Below are 19,496 nucleotides of genomic sequence, written 5' to 3' on the forward strand. Positions count from 1 at the left end.
GACAAAGTGCCTGGAAGAGCCTGACTGACGGCGCTGGCCCCGAGTGCAATGAAAACACACGCCTGATTGCACTCAGGTACACTCAACCTCCCTCTCCCAGCCCGACACATGCACTATTTACGCACAAGTGAGATAAAAACAGTCAATGACAGCATATCCAGGCACCTCCAGGTTTGAACACTAATTATCATCCGTCATCATCCAAGCTTCCCAGAACACTAAATTGCATCTTACTTTAAGAGGAAACGAAGAAGCAGTCCATCTGAAGGTTTCCTCTGCCTCTTTGGGTACTCCGATTCACCCCTCAGATCTCAGTTGAAACATCTCTTCCAGCGGGAATATTTTCTTGGCCCTCAATACTGAATCCCCTTAGCACGCATCTCCCAGCACCTTCACTTGCCCCTCGTGACACATCTCGCTTTATCATTTAATATTTGCATGCTGGTGTCTGTCTCCCCAGCAGGATGAGCTCCAGGAGGACAGGAAGCAGGTTGGTTTTGTACATCATTATTCCCGCCACGGTTCAGCCAGTTCTTGGCACAAAGGAGGTGTTCGAGGATTATTTGTTGAATGAATGAGTTCAAACAATGTCAAAATTTTGCTATACAGTATAAGGCTTGCCTATGTTTACAAACATAAGGGGGAAAAGCAGAAGCAGTGATAGATTTTATTTTCTTCGGCTCCCAAATCACTGCAGACGGTGAATGCAATCATGAAATTAAGACACTTGCTCCTTGGAAGGAAAGTCAGGACAAACCTTGACAGTGTATTAAAAACCAGAAACATCACTTTGCCGACAAAGGCACGTAAAGTCAAAGCTATGGTTTTTCCATTAGTCATGTATGGATATGAGAGTTGGACTATAAAGAAAGCTGAGCACCAAAGAATTCATACTTTTGAACTGTGGTGCTGGTGAAGACTCTTAAGGATCCCTTGGACTGCAAGGAGATCCAACCAGTCAATCCTAAAGGAAATAAGTCCTGAATATTCATTAGAAGGACTGATGCTGAAGCTGAAGCTCCAATACTTTGGCCAACTGATGCGAAGAGTTGACTTACTAGAAAAGACACTGATGCTGGGAAAGACTGAAGGCTTCCAGGATAAGAGGGTGGCAGAGGATGAGATGGTTAGATGGCATCACTGACTCAATGGACATGAATTTGAGCAAACTCTGGGAGATACTGACTGACAGGGAAGCCTGGGTGGGCTGTAGTCCATGGGGTCGCAAAGAGCTGGACACGACTTAGTGACTGAACAACAACAACGTTTACAATGACCATCAAAACTGTGTTTCAAAAAGACCAAAGGGCTCAGGACAGATGTTCTTCAACTTCCTAGCATTTCCTGCTACTGGACTGCAATCCAGTTCTTTCCATACAATAGAAGCCTCTCTTTCTTTCACGTAACTTCCAAACAATGAAATTAGGACTGGAGTCTATCAATGAGCCTTTATGGGGACCTGTTGGTCAGTGGTGGAGGAACTGGCGACCAGGGAGGGGAAAAAAGGCACAAAAACTAAAATTTACAGAACGTTTACAATGTGTCACATACTTTCTTTAATATACAAAAAAATCCTTTTTATCACATGAGACAACTGAGACTTGTAAAATGTAGTAACTTGCTCAGTCACACAGCTAATAAATGGTCAAAAAGAAGCAAGTGTCTGGTTCTCTGTGAGCTGAAGAAGTTACGTAAGTGCCAGGTAGATGATGCAAACTGTGTGTGTGCTCAGTCGCTCAGTCGTGTCTGACTCTTTGAGACCCCAGAGACTGCAGCCCACCAGACTCTTCTGTCCATGGGATTTTCCAGGCAAGAATACTGGAGTGAGCTGCTATCTCCTCCAGGGGATCTTCCCGATCCCAGGACGGAACCCACATCTTCTGCACCTCCTGCACTGGCAGGCGGATTCTTGACCACTGCGCCACCTGCGAAGCCCAGTGCAAGTTGGAAAAGGCCTGAAAGAACAGACGAAAATGAGCTGAAAGAGGCAGAGGAGGGCACTTAATACAACTGCTTATAAGAGCTAATAGGTACAGACCCTTTTCCATATGCCAGGCACAGAACTAAAGCATCTGGCACACGTTATTTCACTGGTTCTTCATATCAGCTTTATGCAGTGGCATTACTATTATTCCCCTTTTATGGAGTACAACTGTGGTTTCAGAGAAGTGGCCTGACCAAGGTGAGACAGTGGGTACAATGTCTGAGAGCTGAATCTGGTTGTACGAGTTCATGTCAGAGCACTAACCCCTTCCTGAACTTCCTACCATGATACTGGGAGAGAACGGTGTGAACTAGGGCCCAGAGGAGGGAGGAGGAAGTCATGCAGTGAGTGCCTTCAGCGGTGTCTACTGTTTGTCAGGACACGGCATGGAGCATAGTGACCAGAGATGAATCGCATGGATCCTGCTCCCTAGGAGTTTATTTGGAAGGAAGACAGTGAAGGTCTTAAGGCAGGTTTTAAGGCAGGTCTTAAAAGTGTAGGGTCTGGAGCCAAGTTGCCTGGGTTCAAACACGGACTAAGTTGTGCAAAGTTGAGGGCTGAAATAAAGAAAATGGTCTAAGTCCTTAATACATACCTGGTTCACAAGCAGCATAAATCAATGTGAGCTATTATTACTCTAAGAGCTAATGAAAAGCAAAATTAGATGGAAAAGGTATGGCTACACCAAAGGACTGTGGAAGGACGGAGGTGTTCAGTGAAATCTAAAGGATGCAAACTGGACAGACTGACCAAAGTCAGAAAGCTTCTGAGAAATCCATTCGTGACCCGATGTGAGCCCAGCACAGATGGAGACAGTAACATCACAAGAGAAAGACATTAGCTTCGCTATAGATGTCATATGAGGAGGCTTACCTGGTGGTCCAGTGGCTAAGACTCCATGCTCCCAAGGCAGGGGGCCTGGGTTCTACCCCGAGGTGGGGGGCCTAGATCCCACATGCTGCAATTTAAAAAGTTCACAAGCTGCCACTAGGACCCAATAGAGCCAAATAAATAAATATTTTTTTAAAAGAAGAAGAAATGTCACATGAAAGGCAAAAATTAACCAAAGATGACACCAAGGGTTTGAGCTGGGTTAACTTGTAAGAACTCAAACTCTAAGGAGAAGGGGGTGACAGAGGACAAGATGGTTGGCTGGCATCACCGACTCAATGGACATGAGCTTGAACAAACTCTGGGAGATTGTGAAAGACAGGGAAGCCTGGCGTGCTACCGTCCTTGGGGTCACAAAGAGTTGACTACGACTGAGTGACTGAACAAGCAGATTAAAAAAAGAAAAAAAATCCCACCACAGAAAAGGGCAAATGGGAAAGACCTGATATGAGAGAGGAGACGTTTAGAAGACAACGTAATGCATTTTGTCCCGCACCGACTGAGTTGACTGCACCTACAAGGGAGTCAGCAAGTGGGCACAGCCTGTGGGCATCAGGAAGCCGCAGCGCAGGGCCCCGAGGAAGGGCTAGCCCAAGGAAACGAATAATGACTAAGCACATACTGTGCTTCTGTGGTGCACGGTCAAATATAAGGCTCATACTCTTCTGAAGAGTCCACAGACCAATCTTATTATCTCCCTTCCTCTTACAAGGAAGCTGATATTACAGGGATGAAGAAAGCTGCTGAAGGGGACGCAGCTGGAGAGTTGTAGAACTGGTCTTGGGACCAGTTCATCCAACTCCAGAACCCATTGTCTTTCCACTGGGAGGCTCAAAGAGAGAAGCCTTCTTCTTGAGCAGAACAGAGTCATGACACACACCTGGCCTTTCGACACCCCTCCCCTCCCCATCCTAGCCCTCTCCTCCTCTGGGCCAGCCCTCCCACTCCTGTGATTCAGCAACAGCACTCAAATCATCAAGATCCAGCAGTAACCCTCCTGGGAGAATGGACACAGGTATATGTGTACCTTCGCTGACCACCTCAAATTATCACAAGGTTGTAATCAGCAATGTCATTGTTCAGTCGCTAAGTCGGACTCTTTGTTATCCCATAGACTGCAGCATGTCAGGCCTCCCTGTCTTTCACTATCTCCTGGAGTTTTCTATACTTCCATATAAAGTAAAAAGTAAAACAAAAAAAACCCTCCCACTCCATGCAGGTTTCACGAACCACTCCCCGTGCAACGTGGACATGATCACCTCCCTCTGACTCCCGTGGCCCTCGCTGTTAACGCCACCCTCCAGGCACATGCAGACAAGCTTTAATTAGGTATGCTGACCTGGTCACTATGCACCACCCTGTTGATGGACATGGCCGATTGGCTGCCGAGCCTTATTCGGGGCTCTTCCTTCCCCTTGGCTCCATCTGAGTTGTCTTGTCAAGCTTCTGGAGACACGTCTCCTGTTCAGCCCTGGTCTTTCTAGGGGTACACCACACTGCTGCGTCCCCTTTCAACGTCCAAGAGCTGCAGTTGTTTATTCTCCACTACTTGCTCTTCCAAACTAGGGTTTAAATCTCTAGGAAGAAGGCACTTCCTGTGTTGTGTTGTTCGCAGTGCCTTATGTATGGTAGATGCCCAGAAAGTCATCAGAGATGATGACAACCTTTAGTACAGAAACACTTCAGTGACCTCATCTCACACACCTTCAACCTAAAGGAAGCAATGGGTTCTCTGGACAAACACTGTAAGAGGCTTGGGCATTTTTCTTTCCCTTTGCAAACCCAGTGTCGATACAGTGGAAGAGATAATATTATAATCTTTTTTTTTTCAGATATAGATTATTTGTTAGGAAAACTTGAAAAATAAAAAATGAGTCCTCTTTCTTTGAAATGTTAAAGCTATGATAAAGTCAGGACTTCCCTGGCTGTCCAGTGGTTAAAATTCTGTGTTTTCAAAGCAGTGGGTACAGGTTCAATCCCTGGTCGGGGAACGAAGATTCCACACGCCTTGTGGCATGGCCAAAAAAATAAAAATAAATGAATAAAATAAAATAGATAAGCAACGAGGATTTAGTGTATATCACAGCTATATTTTTTTAAGGATATGAGAAAGTCTGTGCAATAAAATCCACTCACTTGACCTATCCAGGTCTTCTGAGATGGAGCCCCACACACAGCCTATTTACTCTCATTTTACAAAGCAAATGAGCTATCTTGTCTCCCAGGCTTCAAGAGGAAGGTTGAATTAATTCAAGAAAGGCACACGTGGGTATGCTGCTGGGAGCACCCACTACCTAAAAAACAAGGATGGTAACTCTGAAAACCTGGCATTCTGGAGTCATTTGTCAGGACTCACAAGTGGCCAATATGTTGTTGTTGTTCAGTCACTAAGTCATGTCTGACTCTGCAACCCCATGGACTGCGGTATGCCAGGCCTTTCTGTCCCTCACTATGTCCCAGAGTTTGCCCAAGTTCATGTCCATTGGGTCAGTGATGCCATCCAACCATCTCATCCTCTGTAGCTCCCTTCTCCTCCTGCCTTCAATCTTTCCCAGCAGCAGGGTCTTTTCCAATGAGTCAGTTCTTCACCTCAGGTGGCCAAAGGATTGGAGCTTCAGCTCCAGCATCAGTCCTTCCAGTGAATATTCAGCCAATCAATTATCATTACAATAACCATGTGCCTCAATCATGGTGCAAAAATTCCTTCTTTCCCAAGAAAGGAATGCTGAATACACTCTGCTTATGAACACAAGAAAGTAAGTAATTTTAGGAAAATTTTCATCCAAAGTTGAAGAAAAAAATAAACATCCAGATCTTAAAGTGATGAAGTTATGTTACCAAGAAAAGTTATATATGGGGAACTGTTCACTCCTTCCTCAAGTCCAGTCAACAGGATGATACATCATATTAATGCTCTCAGAAGAACTGCAGAATGTCCTCTCTCTTGTTTTTTAACTTTCCAGACAATCTAACTGCAAGACACAAATAGCTATGAGGTCAGCTGTCTTGAAACTACTAAACCTATCTTTACATAAAGAATCCATTTCATATTAAAGCATTCAAGGCATTTCAAAGAAAGATAATTCATTAAGATTTCTCAAATGTATCATGGAAGTATAAATAAATGAAATAAATGATCACCATATTATGACATCAACCTATTTTTATTTTTATTTATTTATTTGGCTGCCCCAGGGTCTTAGTTGTGGCATGTATGATCCAGTTCCCTGACCAGGGATCGAACCCAGGCCCCCTGCATTGGGAGCCTGCAGTCTTAGTCACTGGACCACCAGGGAAGCCCTCAAACCTATTTTTACATAAAGAATTCATTTCACATCAAAGCATTCATGCATTTCAAAGAAAGATGCTTCAGTGAAGTATCAATAAAGAAAGAAAGTGATTACCATACTACTGTGATTATTATCATATTAGTGTGATTAAAGTGATTATCATTATCATATTATGACATCAGGACATCTATTGGAATGTTCAGGCAGCTACTGGGTTGTAAAGGAGGAAAAAGAAAATTCTTGGAGCTTCTCTGTAACATTTATTAAAGTTTCAAAACATCTGCTATAGAATGAGATCAATACTGTGGGTGTTAAGTCACTTCAGTTGCGTCCAACTCTTTGTGACCCTAGGGACTGTAGCCTGCCAGGCTCCTCTATCCATGGGTTCTCCAGGCAAGAATACTGGAGTGGGTTGCCATTTCCTCCTTCAGGAGATCCCGACTCAGGGATCGAACCCACGTCTCTTAAGCTTCCTGCACTGGCAGGCGAGTTCTTTACCACTAGCACCACCAACTGATAATTAACCAGGGCAGCAAAAGCTGGGCCCCATCCAAGGCAGCCGAGGAGCAGGATCACGGCTTCCTTCCCTTGCCCTCCGTATGCATCAAGGAGCTTCCTTCCTCACCTGTCATCAGCTGGACGTGACATTCACACTGCTCTTCCCAACACCCCGGTCACTTGTGTGACCCCACCCCACTCCTGGTCAGCATCTTCAGTGGTTCTCCAGCACTCAGAGGATGAAGTTCAAACTCTGTAACATCACTGGTGTCGGCACTGGGGACAGCCATCCATCCACACAGGAGGAAGCCCCTGCTCTCCTGGGGTCTCCATTTGAACAATGGGGCACAGGCAACAAACACACCAGCCTATGAGAGGTCAGCGGGTAAGAGCTGGGATGAAGGCAGGGAAAGGAAATCAGATAGGTACTAATCAGAGAAGGCCTCTCACGTGAGGGGAGCAAAGTCCAGAAGGCAACAGCAAGACCCTGTGACCTACAAAGGCCTTTGGAAGTAAGCCCTCAGGCTTCCTGACCAGGCCCCTCCCCTGCCTGCTGCCTCCCGCATCAGGCAGCTCAGGCCTCCCAGAGCTGGAGTTCCTTCTCCTAACACATCCTGCTGCTTCCTACGTTCATGCCTTCACATTTGCTCTCCTTCTGCCTGCAATGCCTCCCACACTCCTATGTGATCTGGCAAATTCTTCCCCATCTTCTGAGATTCACCTGAAGCTTCCCTTCCTTTATGAGGTCGTCTCTGGACACCAGCCACCCACCACCTCCCACCCCAGTAGAGTTCATCACTCCTAACTTCCTGCCATCTGGACGAGGTATTCTGACTCATGCCTCTGACTCCTGAGTAAAAGGGGCTTCTCTGATGGCTCAGATGGTAAAGAATCCACCTGCAACTCAGGAGGTGCGGGTTCAATCCCTGGATGGGGAATATCCCCTGGAGAAGGGAATGGCAACCCGCTCCAGTATTCTTGCCTGGAGAATCCCACGGACAGAGGAGCCAGGCAGGCTATAGTCCATGGGGTTACAAGAGTCAGATGCAAACTTAGCAATGAAACTGCCACCACCACCACTTAAAGGCCAAAATGACACTCATCCATACACTGCCAGCACCTGGCCCTTGGAGACAGCAGTACCTTAGGGACTCAGTGAATGAATGAATGAAATGTATGTCCTCCTTTAAGACTGTCATCTTTGAAAAGGTCTGCCCGTGAGCAAAGCATAAATCCACCAATACCCTTTTATTTAAAACTGTCTTTGTAAAACTGACTTATTTTTTCCCCTGAAAGCTGCATGCTTTAACAGTCTTTGGGGGGTTTTCCTCCCATAAAATGATCTTGACACCTCGCCATGCGTCATGGCACATGAAGCAGTTATAAATCTGCAGTTGGAAAAACAGTCTGCTGTGAAGGACGCGCCCCTATGTGCCAAGACACTTTACAAGGATTGCTAACGACGCGACGAGAATGTGGCGTTGGACCCAATGAGAGCAGCTAATCCTTTCTTTCATAGCCTGGAATCCTTCCTTATCACAAAACTTTCTTTTTCAGGAGGATCAAAACACACTCTTTTTCTGGTTTTTTCTCTTTGTACAACTAAACTCTGGACCTGTAACAACTCAGGCTATACCTTCCCCATCCTCATGGTACCCAAGCAGTTGAAGGAGAAGGCAAAAAAAAAAAAAAAAAAACAGCAGAGACCAAGACACAAGACATATGGGGCTTGATAAAAAAGACAGATTTTAGGGTAAAAAAACTTCTTCCATCAGTGCAGATTTCTCTACCACTATTTTAGCTTCCACTTTGTTTTCAGGGTTGGACACATCAGAGTTTTAGAAAGGAGGGCCTCCTGTTTTGGGGTAAGGATGCCGGATCCAAGGCCAGATCGCACGAAGACCAGCCTAAGCCACACTGCCAGCTGTCCCGCTCAAGCCCAGACTGGAATTCTGAAACTGAAGACCCTTTAAAAATAACAATGGAAAACAACTCAGCGGCTGTATCCCAACTCAAGCACAGAAGAAAGAGGGAGGAGAAATCGTTTCCATATTTCACATAAACACAGATCTTACTGCGGCCGCGAGGAATGCATGAGTCAAACCAGGGCTGACAGTGATCACCACACAAATCGAGCCCCCTGCGAAAGATTAATAGGAAGATGTGCAATTCAGAACTGTGACGGCTTTGTGAAATGGTCGTGTTCACGTGTTGCAAAATGGCTTTTTAAATAACCCAGTGTCTTTTTTCTGTGGAATTCTATCGTCTTTGGTCTGGAGGAAGCACCTGGAAGAGACTTACAAATGTAAAATTTGTGCCAAAGTCATAATTTGAGGTTGTGTGCTTGCAACTTACTGTAACTCTATATGGTAGGTTCCCCCACCCCCACATGCCTTCACACTGTGGTTAAAATTAGTTCTTCCCTTGAACAGACCTGGGGTTTACTGCACTGCAGTGGTCAGGCTGGGGGAGCAACAGAGGGAGACAGATGGCGGGATGGCTGCAACTCCAGGAGGGTGATTTTTAAAGAAATGAACTTTCGTTTTGTTGACTGTAAATCACAGAGAGTTATCCCTGATGAATGACAACCAAGCACCAGAATGTCCAGGGCCGGGGCCATCTCATTTAAGGACAGGGGAGTATGAAAGACAAAGAAAGAAATCACAAGTTCAATTTCTGGATCTTTCTGTATTCGTAACATAAGCTGGGCACTCACTCCCAGGGTCTGATTAATCCTCAGAAGAACGCTATGATGTATTATTATCTCCATCTTCTTTCTTCTCTCTCTTTTTTCAATTGGAGGAAAGTTGCTTTACAATGTTGTGTTGGTTTCTGCCATACTAGAAATCAGTCAGTCATAATTATACATATAATCAGTTATAAATATATACATATATCTCCTCTCCCTTTTGAGCCTCCTCCCCTCCCGCAGCCCACCCCTCCAGGTCATCACAGAGCAACCAAGATGTCCATCGACAGATGAATGGATAAAGAAGATGTGGTACATATATACCATGCAACGTCGCAGGCAGGCATGCTCAGTTGCTTCAGTTGTGTCCAACTCTGCGACCCTATGGACCATAGCCTGCCAGGCTCCTCTGTCCATGGGATTCTCCAGGCAAGAATGCTGGACTGAGTTGCCATGCCCTCCTCCAGAGGAATCTTCCCGACCCAGGGATCGAAACTGCATCTCCTGCGGCTCCTGCATTGCAAGCAGATTCTTTACTGCTGAGCCACCACGGAAACCCCACAATGGAATGCTACTCAGCCACAAAAGGAGCTGATCTGAGGCAGCTGTAGTGAGGTGGATGAACCTAGAGCCTCTACTACAGAGAGAAGTAAGTCAGAAAGAGAAAAACAAATATATGTTGAACACATATACATGGAATCTAGAAAAACGATACTGATGAACCTAGTTTCAGGGAAGCAACGGAGAGGCAGATGAAGAGAACGGACTTATTATCCCCATTTAAAAACATATACGTATTTGTTTAATTTTGGCTGCATCAGATCTTAGTTGCGGTGTGTGGGCTTCTCTCTGGTTGAGGCTCCCAGGCTCAGTAGCTTAGTCATTCTGAGACATGTGGGATCCTAGCTCCCTGACCAGGGATCAAACCTGTGTCCCCTGCAGTGGACGGTGGATTCTTAACCACTGGACCACCAGGGAAGTCCTTATTAGCCCCACTGGCACATGAGGAAGCACGCTCTGAAGGGCTCCACGTGTAAGGTTATCCCCCCAGGAAGCACCGGAGTGATAACTCCACACAGGGTTTTCCATTCCGCCCAACGCTGGCTCAGCCTTCTCCCTCCCTCCCTGTGGTGTGACCTCCCCGGGCAAGTACTGCCCTCAAGTGTGGGAGGATCACAAGAGCAGGAAGGATCCAGGCAAACAGAGCTGTCTCCCTGATTGGTCCTTCATGTGATCAAACTGGCTGATGCTTCATTAAGCAAAGGAAGGCAATGGGTGACAAAGAACAACACACGAGCCTGTTCCTCTCATCCACTGTGACATGACACCACAGAGCTGCAAAGCCGACGGAATACCACACTCCTAACCTCTTTATCTCCCACCAACCCCAATTTCCTTGAAAACCAGAGTAAAATAGTTAACTATGCACGTTCCCTTACAGCTAGAAATTAGGATTTCTTTATAAAGCCACCACATGGCCCCACATGGTCAAGAAATGTGAAGGTCACTGCAGTGCTTATTTGATAATAGCTAATTCCAGTAAAAGATCTAAGTAACTGTCCCATGAAAGTCCACCTCTCTTCTAGAATGTTCCCTTTAAGGCAGCAACTGGCCACATGAAATATGAGAGACTGATGCCGTCAAGAAAACAGATGAGGAAAATAGGCACCCATTGCCATGTGTCCTCTGTAATGCATCAGCGTCTTGGACTTTGTGATTTTACGCATGCCCATGTTGTTATTTTTACAAGAGGCCTGATGACCATGTTCTGGTCACTTTCAAAGCACTGAAGAAAAAGAATGACAGCAGGTGGCTGGCAAATTGTCAAGCCGAGCAGGCATCTTCCCCCTTTGTCTAAACAACATGCACAGAGGTCATAATGACAGCATTCCAACAGCTCCTGGGACAATTGCTGCTGTACTTTGGGGAACGGCCACAAATGCCCACAGTCTGTTTGGGTTTGGCAAGCTCAAATGAACAATTTTAGCAAGAGGTCATCAACTGCTTCCCATGATGTCAGCAGCCCATGAATGTATCATAACAATGACTGGTCCCATTTCCCCTTCCAAAGGTTTCCCTCTCATCATTTCTGGGTCCCAGTTCGCTGGGTTATAATTCAAAGTTCCCTTGTCCCTTGGGTCAACTTCTCTTAAATAAGCTCTGCAAAATTATGAAGCACGCTTTGAGGAAAGAGTCAAGTCCCACATTCTCTCGATGAAGTCAGAGATCTTAAAGACTGTATCAGCCATCTCTCACTTTAATATGATTCTGGCAAGAAAAGACCAACTGTGTGCTTAAAACCAAGCTGGTGTCACAGTAATAAACTCTCACAGCAGGAGATCAGTTTTCCCGTCAGGCTGACCCAAGATATTTTGCCAGGTGCCAGCCCGTCTGCCATAAAACATCCTGAATCCTTGTTGGGCACCAACATATAAGCCACCACAACCTCCTGTTCCTAAAAGACACCCAGATCTCTATACCTCCATTCCCAAGTTCCTGACAAAGTTAATTAAGTTTGATTGTATAAACAAATTACTTCTAAAATGGATTATCTAAATAGAGTGACAGACCTTTAAAACAGTATGAAATGTGAAAAAAAAAAAAAAAGAAAACATGGATCAGATTCAAACTATATGTAAATCCATTTACATAAATGAAAATAATTATACATGAACCTGTATAAACATGTATGTAAACGTCTAGGAAGGATTCTAGAAGGTGCTCACACCCAACTCTGACAAAGGAAAAGGGTTTAGCACAAAGGTGGAAGTTAGATATACTTTTTAATTATCTGGTGTGTGAGCTTAGTCTCTCAGTCGTGTCTGACTCTTTGTAAACCTCTGCACTGTAGCCTGCCAGGCTCCTCTGTCCATGGGATTTCCCAGGCAAGAATACTGGAGTGGGTAGCCATTCCCTTCTCCAGGGGATCTTCCCAACCCAGGGATGGAACCCAGGTCTCCTGCATTGCAGGTGGATCCTTTACCATCTGAGCCACCAGAGAAACCCTAATTATCGAGAGTCAGCTTGTTTAAATTTTTTTACAAGGAAACATTTCTGTGTTATTGGATGAATAAAAATAAAAGCTGCAAGCAACAGAAAGACAATGGGGGGAGGGGGTAAACAGACAAAAACAAGCCACATTCCACAGCTCCCAGTGTTTAATCAGAAAGGACTTCGCATGAATATTCTCGTGATGACCACGCTGCTCCATGAGGCTGCATTTCTGGCTGCCACGTTAGGAGCAGCTGTTTCCTATCACCCATTATCTGTTTCCTCCAAAGCCATGAAAACTGAAAGGCAACGGTGTCTGGTTCCAAAAGCTGAACGTGTAAACCTGAATCCACACCTTCACCCACCGGCCTCCTGGAGGAAGGGCAGGAAGGCTCTGGACACAACCTGCTGCCTTTCTGAGTCCAAAGCCAAGCACTGTTCCTGAACCTTCTTCCCTGATGACACCGGAGCCACAGAGCCCCCAGGGACCCGGCAGTCCACACTCGCCACCGCCTCTCCCGGGCACACCAACCGTCCTATTCAAAGACACTTCACGTTCTTTAGCCCAAAAGGAAACTCAGTCACTGATGAACTTTCCATATCTCTCTCCATTCTGAAACCGACTGGAGGAAGTGAACAATGTGAGTACCACCTAGAGACGTCTGCAGGCGGCCGTGGTCCCACCCCCAGTTCATCCTCCAGCGCCGCCAATGGACTGCTATTTAGTTCCCCAAAATCTTCACCTAGAAGACTCCATCCTCAACCTCCATCTGGCCGGCAAACTCCCCTTTATCCTTTAAAACCTTCACAAACAACTGTCTCCTAAACACACGCACACACACACACACACACACACACACACACACAATGCATTCTCTGCTTCTCTGTACAGCTTCTGGACCTGTAAACACCTGTAAATCACTGAATGCACTGCACCATATGGTATAATAATCAGTATTGCCACCTCCCTGCTAGACGGAAAGCTCCTCCCCACTGGACCCCCCGTAAGCCCACACTCAGTCTGCATCACAGATGGTTAACCAGGCTCACTGCCCTTGACTGCAATACAGACGGGCAAGTGACGTTCCACACCACTGCTGGTAGGTGGGACCTACAAGGTTATCAATTTTATAGGATTTGTGGGTAGAGGGCAATTAGGGTAAGGTTGTGGAAATACTATAATCAGAAACATCCAGAACTGGGAATCCAGAGAATTCCCTTTCTAGTCTAGGTCCTGCCGTTACATCTTAGCCATGGGACTCTCTGGGCCACAGTTTCTTTAGCTTTAAAATGAAACAACTTATTTATTCAAAAGAACATGTATTTGGACTGCATGACCTATGGTTATTGCCAACCCTCAATATTAGACAGCAATGGGGAAAAACAAACATGAAAATCAGAGTGCTGGAAGCACGGTAGTACATGTACGTGCTAAATCACTTCAGTTGAGTCCGACTCTGTGATTCTATGGACTGTAGCCCTCCAGCCTCCTCTGTCCATGGAATTTCCCAGGCAAAAATACTGCAGTGGGTTACTGTGCCCTCCTCCAGGGGATCTTCCTGACCCAGGGATCGAACCTGCATCTTCTGTGACTCCAGCACTGCAGGCGGATCCTTTACCGTGGAGCCACCAGGGATGCCCACTGGAACCATAACCCTAGGGAAAAAAAATACCCTTTTCTTTATACTCCCAGCTTTCCTGGTGGCTCAGGAGTAAAGAATCCACCTGCCAATGCAGGAGACGCAGGAGATGCAGGAGATGCGGGTTCAATCCCTGGGTTGGAAAGATACCCTAGAGAAGGAAATAGCAGCCCACTCCAGTATTCTTGGACAGAGGAGAAATTCCATGGACAGAGGAGCCTCAAGAGCTACAGTCCATGGGGTCGAAAAATCAGACACGATTGAGCGACTGAACACACACGTTCTCAAGGGGGAAAGGGCCTGATACAGATTTATCTGGTTTTAAGAGAACTCGTCTACATTCATCACTGCTGAAACCCTGTTCTGGAAGCAAGTAGAAATGGACTAAAACAAAAAGCACTCCCTCCACTCAAAGATGCCTGACAGAAAGTACTCTACCCATAGATAGGCAAGTGAGGTCAACTCCAAGCTTTCTCTTTAGCCCCCTGTGCCTTCCTAAGAAACATCAGGGATGGGTCTTGCCCATAAGTCCAGGTCTGCTCCAGCATGGTCCACCTCACTCCAGGTACCTACCTGCAAAGATGCCTCTTTGAGATCCATGGGGACTGTTCTTTCTCCCTCTGCACGGGTAACCCTAAAAATCCTTTGAAAAGTTTGCAACTTTCTGTGGTTCTCAAACTGAGGGAATCAACCCTGGGGACTAAAGAACACAAGCAATCACCATGCTGACAGCTATTCCCACAGTGCTTACAGGAGCACATCTTACGAAATAACTCCTTGGCTCCCAAGAAGAAACTGGGCCGGTTTCCTTAATTGGGGCTTGGCGAGACGGAGCACCTTCCATGTGCGGCTAATGGAGGTAGTTGATGACAGAAGACGATTAGTCAGTGGAATACACACTACGGCAGGGACACACCCAGGGATTACTGTCACACCCACCGGTTATCAAATGCCACAGCAGAGCAGGCAGTGGAGTAAGTCGTGGACTTCAATCGTGATAAAACAGAAAATACGAACTGAAAGGGCCCGTCGCCGGTGACAGCCTTTCTTCTGACTTTTGTGACCATATCCTACAGATTGCTATTGGAAGCTCTTAAGCCTCCCAACAAACGTTGGTGGAATAACTAGGGAGAAAGATTCATAAATCGCCCTATCTTAAAGTTTCAGAGGCAGAACTGGCATCTCCCATTTTCAGTGCCACCTGATATCAACACGCTCCCCAAGGGGTGTGTGGGCCAGTTTCTCTCTTCACCATTCTCCTCACTGAGTTGCAATTTACCATTTGTCAAAAGCAGAGTATGTGTTCATGCACGCATGCTAAGTCGCTTCAGTCATGTTCGACTCTTTGCGACCCTCTGCACTGTAGCCCGCCAGGCTCCTCTGTCCATGGAATTCTCCAGTCAAGAATACTGGAGTGGGTTGCCATTTCCTCCTCCAGGGGATCTTCCCAATCCAGGGATTGAACCTGAGTCTCCTGTGGCTCCTGCATTGCAGGTGGATTCTTTATCACTGAGCCACAGGGAAATTCTCTCAGAAATGTGAAAAATGTTTTCTCCAGGATATCCCTGTCACGTATGTAACAAAACAAGGGCTAGAGTATTTTTAAAGCACTGACTATATGCCATAGAGTTTATTTCATCATTTATTGTGGGAAATACTTTACCAGCATTATCTCACTGAATCCTCAACATAAACCCTAAGAGTTTACTAACAGCGTGATCCCAAACTTAAAAATAAGTTAGTTGAAGGATCTCTCAGGCGGTCCCAGCGGTGAAGATTCTGAGCTCCCAATGCAGGGGACATGGGTTCGATGCCTGGTCTGGTAACTAAGATTCCAGATGCCACGTGGTGTGGCCATGAAAACTAGAACAAACTAAAAATAAAAATAAGCTAGTTGACTAAACAAGGCAAAAAACTGGTGAACATCACACATCTCGTAAGTGACTGGTAGAGGATCCAGACGTAAGCAGCCCTCCCTGGTCTTAACCACCATGTATCGCTGGAGCAGCCACAAGTGTTTTTAGGATGAGAAATGGCCCAAACACAAACACACAAATTTAGACAATCATAACAGACAGAAAAGAGGGAGGCTATGAATGGGTACACGAATACATTTTCTCTCCGGGCAAACTCCTTAAAACAGTTATTCCTCTACCACAGGCAATTACTTACAGAGTAAACACATTCCATTGACAGCCATGATTTTTAAAAGCTGACTCCAACTTTGTTAGATTTTACCTTCTCCCCCATCCAAGTGCTGACCAAAGAGCTTTATTGCACAGGCAGGCCCTCATTTGAGTAGAAAAACACCACGCCTGACCACCTCAAGTGCAAATGTTAATCCTGTCATGGGGCTTTGGAATGAAACTGTGTTGTTATTTTTTAAAAGAGAAAAAGAATATTAACTGCATGAAACAAAAAACAAAACAACTCTACTCTTCACATCTCACTGCAACAATGTCACTTTCATTATACTTTTGGATCTATAAAAAGCAAACAAAACCAACAATTATAACAAGGTCTATGAATGAAGTCTGCTTTTACAAGAAAAATAGCCTAGCTATGTTTTTATAACATTATAGTTATCACCTATCCAAGTCTATGCCCCAACCAGCAACGCTGAAGAAGCTGAAGTTGAACGGTTCTATGAAGACCTACAAGACCTTTTAGAACTAACACCCAAAAAAGATGTCCTTTTCATTATAGGGGACTGGAATGCAAAAGTAGGAAGTCAAGAAACACCTGAAGTAACAGGTAAATTTGGCCTTGGAATACGGAATGAAGCAGGGCTAATAGAGTTTTGCCAAGAAAATGCACTGGTCATAACAAACACCCTCTTCCAACAACACAAGAGAAGACTCTATACATGGACATCACCAGATGGTCAACGACGAAGTCAGATTGATTATATTCTTTGCAGCCAAAGACGGAGAAGCTCTATACAATCAGCAAAAACAAGACCAGGAGCTGACTGTGGCTCAGATCATGAGCTCCTTATTGCCAAATTCAGACTTAAATTGAAGAAAGTAGGGAAAACCACTAGACCATTAAGGTATGACCTAGATCAAATCCCTTATGATTATACAGTGGAAGTGAGAAATAGATTTAAGGGCCTAGATCTGATACATAGAGTGCCTGATGAACTATGGAATGAGGTTCGTGACATTGTACAGGAGACAGGGATCAAGACCATTCCCATGGAAAAGAACTGCAAAAAAGCAAAATGGCTGTCTGGGGAGACCTTATAAATAGCTGTGAAAAGAAGAAAAGCGAAAAGCAAAGGAGAAAAGGAAAGATATAAACATCTGAATGCAGAGTTCCAAAGAATAGCAAGAAGAGATAAGAAAGCCTTCTTCAGCGATCAACGCAAAGAAATAGAGGAAAACAACAGAATGGGAAAGACTAGAGATCTCTTCAAGAAAATCAGAGATACCAAAAGAATATTTCATGCAAAGATGGGCTCGATAAAGGACAGAAATGGTATGGACCTAACAGAAGCAGAAGATATTAAGAAGAGATGGCAGGAATACACAGAAGAACTGTACTAAAAAGATCTTCACGACCCAGATAATCACGATGGTGTGATCACTGACCTAGAGCCAGACATCCTGGAATGTGAAGTCAAGTGGGCCTTAGAAAGCATCACTACAAACAAAGCTAGTGGAGGTGATGGAATTCCAGTTGAGCTATTCCAAATCCTGAAAGATGATGCTGCGAAAGTGCTACACTCAATATGCCAGCAAATTTGGAAAACTCAGCAGTGGCCACAGGACTGGAAAAGGTCCGTTTTCATTCCAATCCCAAAGAAAGGCAATGCCAAAGAATGCTCAAACTACCACACAATTGCACTCATCTCACACGCTAGTAAAGTAATGCTCAAAATTCTCCAAGCCTGGCTTCAGCAATATGTGAACTGTGAACTTCCTGATGTTCAAGCTGGTTTTAGAAAAGACAGAGGAACCAGAGATCAAATTGCCAACATCCGCTGGATCATGGAAAAAGCAAGAGAGTTCCAGAAAAACATCTATTTCTGCTTTATTGACTATGCCAAAGCCTTTGACGGTGTGGATCACAATAAACTGTGGAAAGTTCTGAAAGAGATGGGAATACCAGACCACCTGATCTGCCTCTTGAGAAATTTGTATGCAGGTCAGGAAGCAACAGTTAGAATTGGACATGGAACAACAGATTGGTTCCAAATAGGAAAAGGAGTCCGTCAAGGCTGTATATTGTCACCCTGTTTATTTAACTTATATGCAGAGTACATCATGAGAAACGCTGGACTGGAAGAACACAAGCTGGAATCAAGATTGCCGGGAGAAATATCAATAACCTCAGATATGCAGATGACACCACCCTTATGGCAGAAAGTAAAGAGGAACTCAAAAGCCTCTTGATGAAGGTGAAAGTGGAAAGTGAAAAAGTTGGCTTAAAGCTCAACATTCAGAAAACGAAGATCATGGCATCTGGTCCCATCACTTCATGGGAAATAGATGGGGAAACAGTGGAAACAGTGTCAGACTTTATTTTTCTGGGCTCCAAAATCACTGTAGATGGTGACTGCAGCCATGAAATTAAAAGACGCTTACTCTTTGGAAGGAAAGATATGACCAACCTAGATAGCATATTCAAAAGCAGAGATATTACTTTGACAACAAAGGTTTGTCTAGTCAAGGCTATGGTTTTTCCTGTGGTCATGTATATGAGAGTTGAACTGTGAAGAAGGTTGAGTGCCGAAGAATTGATGCTTTTGAACTGTGGTGTTGGAGAAGACTCTTGAGAGTCCCTTGGACTGCAAGGAGATCCAACCTGTCCATTCTGAAGGAGATGAGCCCTGGGATTTCTTTGGAAGGAATGATGCTAAAGCTGAAACTCCAGTACTTTGGCCACCTCATGGGAAGAGTTGACTCATCGGAAAAGACTCTGATGCTGGGAGGGATTGGGGGCAAGAGGAGAAGGGGACGACAGAGGATGAGATGGCTGGATGGCATCACTGACTCGATGGACGTTGAGTCTGAGTGAACTCCGGGAGTTGGTGATGGACTGGGAGGCCTGGCGTGCTGCGATTCATGGGGTCGCAAAGAGTCAGACATGACTGAGCGACTGATCTGATCTCATCTGATCCCTTCTCCATCGGATCTTCCCCATCCAGGAATGGAACTAGGGTCTCCTGCATTGCAGACAGATTTTTTTTTTTTTACCAACTGAGCTATCAGGGAAGCATAGTTACCAGCAAGAATGATAATTACCTTCATGGCGATGGTTTAGTTGCTAAGTCATGTCCAACTCTGCCACCCAATGGAGCCCACCAGGCTCCTCTGTCCATGGGATTTCCCAGGCAAGAATACTGGAGTGGATTGCCATTTCCTTCTCCAGAGGATCTTCCTGACCCAGGGGTTGAACTCACATCTCCTGCACTGTAGGCAGATTCGTTACGGCTGAGCCACCTGGGAAGCCCAATTACCTTCCTTAACCCATAAGACTGTTTTCAGATATTCTGATGACAATTATGT

At 45.2% G+C, this 19,496-nt stretch overlaps 1 protein-coding gene across 4 annotated transcripts in view; it reads right to left on the reverse strand.

The window, feature by feature from the left end:
- Window positions 1–19,496, reverse strand: part of CNKSR3 (CNKSR family member 3) — a 110,663-nt gene that overhangs the window by 66,535 nt on the left and 24,632 nt on the right. The window contains exon 1 of one of the 4 annotated variants that reach the window (NM_001192112.3): window positions 6,791–7,076. The exons of the other annotated variants lie outside the window; for them this stretch is intronic. Coding sequence (NP_001179041.1) covers window positions 6,791–6,797 — 7 coding nt within the window. The 5' untranslated portion in view covers window positions 6,798–7,076. Of the gene's footprint in view, window positions 1–6,790; window positions 7,077–19,496 lie in introns of those variants that run through there. 4 annotated transcript variants of the gene reach the window in all.

This window comes from Bos taurus, chromosome 9 (genome assembly GCF_002263795.3).
Source record: "Bos taurus isolate L1 Dominette 01449 registration number 42190680 breed Hereford chromosome 9, ARS-UCD2.0, whole genome shotgun sequence".
NCBI lineage: Eukaryota > Metazoa > Chordata > Mammalia > Artiodactyla > Bovidae > Bos > Bos taurus.